General features: G+C 49.7%; 1 protein-coding gene across 2 annotated transcripts; it reads left to right on the plus strand.

Annotated features, from left to right (window-relative positions):
• Positions 1–751: 751 nt before the first annotated feature.
• On the plus strand, positions 752–5,581 carry LOC118935734 (G2/mitotic-specific cyclin-B2-like). Of its 2 annotated transcripts, XM_036932325.2 has the most exons (4): positions 752–904; positions 2,633–2,761; positions 2,976–3,089; positions 4,345–5,581. In XM_036932325.2, exons 1-4 carry the CDS (start codon positions 881–883, stop codon positions 4,390–4,392), a joined length of 315 nt encoding a protein of 104 aa, XP_036788220.2. In that variant the 5' UTR covers positions 752–880; the 3' UTR covers positions 4,393–5,581. The 2 variants fall into 2 exon arrangements, with proteins under 2 accessions (XP_036788220.2, XP_036788219.2); XM_036932324.2 differs by lacking the exon at positions 4,345–5,581 and having other exon boundaries at positions 2,976–3,339.
• The last annotated feature ends 336 nt before the right edge of the window (positions 5,582–5,917 follow it).

Raw genomic sequence — 5,917 nt, forward strand, 5'->3', positions numbered from 1 at the left:
AGGAGTCAATCCATTACATTTCTGTGGGCCCTGGGCCTTTCCTTCCCTTTTCCCCTTTCCATTCGTCTCCCTTTTTCCCTTCCTCTTTTCTTATCGTGCTGGATCCTCTCACTCTTCTACCCAAGGCTGGGTCACACCTTCCTTCTCATGTAAAAATCATTTATTCGAGGAATATTTATTAAGCACCGACCACAACACATACCTAACAATTGCTAGGTGCCCGCAGCTCAACACAGAGTTTACATGATTCACACAAATCCCAGTACTGTTTTTTTGTTTTTGTTTTGCCTCTCCTGGGATTCTCACCTTTGAGTAAATGCCACAATTTCATTCCTTTAGAACACGTTTGAGGCTCAATCCCCTAATCGCAGCGCAGCCCTGAGCCGCCCAGGGGCGCCTGACCAAGACCCAGGCCAACCTGAACTCCCAGCTCCAAACTCCCGGAAGAGGATTGATGGTCAGAAACGGCCTTCCCAGCCTTCCCGGGGTGTCCCTAGAACCAGCTTCCGCCCACTCAGTACAAACGTAGAGAGGCATCCGTGGCTGACGCCTCGTCAGACCTCGAAGGAAGCATCCCACATCTGCTTTCCCAATGAGCCACTTCAATTTATCTATCTTCGAGGCCGAGACTTTTTTTCTGCCAATCAGCTTGCGGAAACGCCTCCGGCCTGACCAATGGGAGGAGCCCGTCGTACGAAAGACCGCCCACTGGGGCGCGAGCGGCGCGGTATTTGAATCCTGGAACGAGGCGACCGCGCGAAGATCTCCAGCGGTGCGGCCGGGAGCGCAGCCCTAACGGCGCCGCGGAAGCCTGTGCTCTCCCTCCCCAGTCCGCGTCCTGCCCTGGGCCGGGCTTGCGCTCTCGCCTGCCCCGTTCCTCATGGCGCTGCTCCCACACCCGGCGGTGAGTGGGCCCGGCGACCCCCAGCACGGGACAGGGCTTCGGCCACGCGGCCCCCGACCGCCTCTCGCCCCTCTTTCTCTCTGAGCTGCCACGTGCCACGTGGGCCTCCCGGGCCCCGGGGCCTAGCGCTCCGCGAGCGGTCCCGAGGGCTCTCTGTTAGAGAGCCGCCTAAATTCAGGTTCCTGGCGTTTCCTGCCTCTGTTCTCAACTCCTTGGCGGCCAGGGGATCCGTGGTGGGGATGCGGAGGGGCCTGGGAGAAACCCCGCAGGCAGTGAAGTGTGCTCACTGACCAACAACCGCCGTGGCTGCTTTTCACATGTTTCACATTTTACTTTGTACAATTTTCCCCAATTATTTCTGCACACGAAGTCTTCCAGGCTAAATTCATTAATATGTAGATTTGTCTTAAATAATAACTTCTTAACTCCAGTGTAATAGAGATTTTGCACATAATTTGGAGCAATACGGCAGATGGAAAGAGAAGAGTCCGAATTCGTTTACTTCATCTTTGCAAAACTCAAAGTGTTAATTGGTATTTTTTTCTGTGGGCTTGAATTGTATCTGGATCTACTTTTCCTTTGCTGAAAAAATAGAGGAGCCTGACACATCTGAGTTCCATCCACCTGGCTATAACGCTCGTTAGAAACTGGCAATTTTCCCCAATGAATCTAAGATGGATTGCAACTTAGATTACCAGGCTTCAACTCATAAACAATAAATTTTCAAACGCTTTTCAGAACTGGCAATGGATGCTGGAAAAATTGAACAGTGTGACTTTTGAGACTCCTAAATTGAATACATTCAGTATTTAATTCCTATCTTTGTGCAGCTCGAAGTCAAACTGACAAGTAATTTTTGCCTAATCTGTTCCATAAAATTCTTTCATAGTTGAATTCTTTCCGTTCAGGGGAGGCTTGACTTTTCCTTTGCTCCTGTGTCTATTTTGGTGGGTCTGTTCAACACCCCGCCGGGACATTTTTTTAGAATTACAACCCCCAGTTCCCAGGGATGGGGCATGATGTTTGTCCTCATGAAATGTTTATCAATTCTATAATAAAATGAAAATTTTTTGTTTTCCCAGCAAGTTCTCTTTCCAAGTACAGTCTGTCTAAAGCAAGTTAATGTCAGCTAACTTTGTATTTCACATAATTCCAACATTTTCTGAATTTGAGAGTAAAATTATTTTACTCATGAAAATCATTTCCTTTCTAAGTACCCTTAATATAAGAGAGAGTCCATGCTATGCAACCTTATTTTAAAAGGCTATGTATCTAAAGACCACTTCTTCTCTCTAGAATGGCCTAAGAGTCAAAGGCAGTTTGGGTTTCAAACATCTGGTTTTTAAACAGCCAGACCAATTATAGCTTTCTAATATTGTATCTTAATTGTACTTGCTGCTAAGCTCTATAAAGGAAGTTTTTTAATAGATGCCTTTAGTATACAAGGTTCTCGAACAAGTGACATGGGTGCTGTATATGAAATAATCACAAATCTGTGAAGCTCTTAGTGGGATTATTTATTTTATAGATGAGGTGGATATGATTTGCCTGATTTAGAGTGGTGTTATCAATCACAAATAGCATTTTTAGACTTCCTAAAATGTAGTTTTTCCCCTTGTAAATAGATCTCAGCTTATTCACCTTTTCCAAGTTAATTCTGACTTTGGTTATCTGGCTTTAGCAAAGTATTGGAAATTGTCTCAATTCTTCACTAATATTTTTTTTAAGGTGCCCACTGATTTGGAGAATATTTACACAGGAGTGAATTCAAAAGCAAAGAGTCATGTGACTATCAGATGGGCAGTTTTAGAAGAAATTGGAAATCGAGTCACAACCAGAGCCACACAAGGAGCTAAGGTAACAACGCTGAAGACTGTACGTGTGCACGCTGGGCTGGTTCTGTGTAGTACTGGGGGCGACGCTGGCTCTCTTGCCCCTGGTTCACATTTCTTTTTCTCTGTAGAAAGCTCAGAACACCAAAGTACCTTTTTCTTTGTAGAAAGCTCAGAACACCAAAGTACCTTTTTCTCTGTAGAAAGGTCAAAACACCAAAGTACCTTTTTCTTTGTAGAAAGCTCAGAACACCAAAGTACCTGCGCAGCCCACCAAAACAACAAATGCAAACCAGCCACTGAAACCTACTGCTTCTGTGAAACCAGTACAGGTGGAAATGTTGGCTCCAAAAGTAGGAAGGTCCAAATTTACAATCAAACTCAGGAAAGTAACCTGTTTTTAGCTTGACTGCAAGCGTGCCTTTATCGTTACGGCGACTTTTGAAGAGGAGTCACAGCTACAGCCCTCCTTTGAAACAAGAGTGTGGGAAACAAATGAACATGCACATCTTTTTCCTGATGGTTCCTTGATGTTATGATCATGAATAACAAAGTTAATTACCTTAATACCCAAATAAATGTAGTGGTCTCAGAGTGAAATTTAGTAGGTTTGATTAAAATAATCCGCTGTAAGAATAAACTTGCCCGTGTCCTGAGCTGACGTGTAGACCCCAGGTCGGCCAATGACAATACTCAGACTGGATCCTGGGTTTAATTCTGGTGAGTCTGGTCTTCCATCTGTAAACTGATCTATGTTTACACCACACAAGGATTGAGGTTTCCTTAACCTCTCGTTCTCTGCTGGCTTTGCGAGCCTGCTGGGCTCCGAAGGAAGGGGCATGGAATGCCTATGATGTAATTATTAATGACAGCCAGGGGTGGGCTTCCAGCCATTAGAGGGTGAGGCTGTGTGGAGGGAGCCTCTCCGGCCCCTTCAATCCTCCAGTCCCTTCAATACTGACAAATCTGCCTCCCGCCTGGAGCTGGCAGCTGCCCCCTGAGTGGAGGGGGGCCCAGGCTGGCAGGGGGCCAGGCCTTCCTGAATGAATGATGAAAACTCCCCAAGCCTGGCAGGATTATCAGTCCCTGTATCCTCCTGTCCCATCAGGACTCTTTAAAAACACCATTCTCATTAGCTTTCAAATTACACGGACGTTAGGGTGTGTGTGATGTGGGGGGTCGAGCAAAGTTGGCACCAACTCTTGGGCACTGAGGGGTACTCATTTCCAGGGAGCTTGCTTGTAACTCCCTGGGGACATGCTCCCTGCACAGCAGCAGGACAGATGGCCTCAGCTCTGTGAGTCACTGAAGAGCTTCAGGGGATTCTTTAGCTGGGAAGCTCCTTTGGGATTATCCAGCCCACTGCTTTCACTTGGGCTTTGGCAGATGTTCTCCCCCATCTTCAATTATAGCTGCACTAGATGCTTTTCAGTGTGCCACCCAAGACCCCCTCTGGCACCCCATCTTCCAGGTCCTTCCACTTGTTTCATTCCAGCACAAGCTAACTGCACCCCAAAGTGCAGGGGTGTCGGACACTCCATGGGGTGAACCTTTGACCAAGAAGAGACTGGGGTTGGCAGGTCAATTCTTTTCTCTTCCTCTTCGCAGATGAACTGCCCGAAGCTTCACGCAGCCTCTTTCAGGGAGGTCCCGTGAGATCCAGCATCAGCGGGTGCTCAGGAGGCAGCTCAGCAAAGTGCTCTCCATGCCCCCCTCCTCGGAGGCCTCACTCCCCTGTTCCCTCCCTCCAGCCCCTCTGGCACTGCTCTCCCTCAGGAAGTGTCCGCACAGAGGCTTCTGCCTCACACTCTGCTTCTTAGGGAACCTGGGTGAAGAGAGCACCTTGCAAGGATGCTCAACGAATGAAAGAGGTAGCAGTGGGGCCACTCAGAGTGAGGAGACCCAGGGCCCGGGCGCCACCTCTGCGGTCTCCAAGGTGACAGATGACCCAGGCACCTGGACAAGGTTCCCTGGAGAGCCTCTCATCTCATCTGATTCTCTCATTCTGCTGCCGAAGCCACTGAAACCTGAAGTCACACAGCAAGCTGGAAACAAAGCCAGGACCAGCAGCCAGTCCCCTCACTCCCAGTCCAGCACTCTCTCTTTCAAGTCCATTTCAGAACTTGTGAAGATTTCTCCTTTCCCAAAACATCTTCCTGCACTGGCCTGCCCTCAGGAGGCGTTGAAGGCCCTGCTAGACTGCAGCCACCACCTGCAGGCATGACACACAGAGCCCCGAATTCAGAAGCTGGGACCTGGGAGGACAGACAAAAGGGACATGGGACAGAAGGGGCAGGAATTCTGGGAGGAAGGCAGCCAGGGCACCTGATTTAGGGACCTCTGTGTGTGGGAAACAGGGATGACGCGGTTAGAAGGCTGCGCAGATCGCAGGGTGGAGGTGGGGACAGGCCTGGGGGCAGAGGGAGGAGCCACAGAAAGAGATGGAGGCGGGCCCTCCCTGTCTGCTGATGAGGCCTGTAGGGCAGCCTTTTCAGACTGAGGCTGCCCCCTAGGAAGCTGGGAAGGTGACAAGTCACACTGGGGGAAAGACACAGAAGGAGGTGGTTGCCTCAAATTGCTTTCAATAAGATTCCTGTGGTTGTGACTGCTAGAAACAGCTGGGGACAGGTTGATGACAGAAAAGGGATTCTATATTATAAGGTTCCAGGGGGCATCTTAAGGGGTCTAAGCCCAAGGATGCTGCTGGGCCTTGGGGAAGAGACAAGAACCAGAGCCTGGACTTAGAGGACCCAGAAAGTCACCTCCTGCCACCTGCTTCTGGCCTCTCCTTCCTCTCCCTGAAGACTGGCTTTCCAGGCATCCTGGGGAACATGGCAGTGAATGGCCTCAGCCAGCAGCTCCCAGGGTTACCGCTCCTCCATCTAAGAGAGAGAGAAGCAGAACGAGCCTGGACTCCTCCAGGCGCAATTTTAAGTTCTGGTCGGCCCAGCGTGGGGCCCTGCTCAGGCATATAACCATGCCTCCTCCCTCTCTGACCAGTAAGGCAAGTGGAAAAGCGGACAGTTCGCTGCCCTGGGCTTGCACGCCTGAACAAAAACCCCACCGGGAGGTTCTGTGCCCTTTCCGCAATCCTTACTGGAGAGGCCACTGCCCTACATGTGGGAATGGATTCACGCCTTGCCCAGAAGCTGCCTCCCCCCTGCAGCCCAGAGCTGAACTG

Source organism: Manis pentadactyla, chromosome 11, assembly GCF_030020395.1.
Source record: "Manis pentadactyla isolate mManPen7 chromosome 11, mManPen7.hap1, whole genome shotgun sequence".
Lineage (NCBI taxonomy): Eukaryota > Metazoa > Chordata > Mammalia > Pholidota > Manidae > Manis > Manis pentadactyla.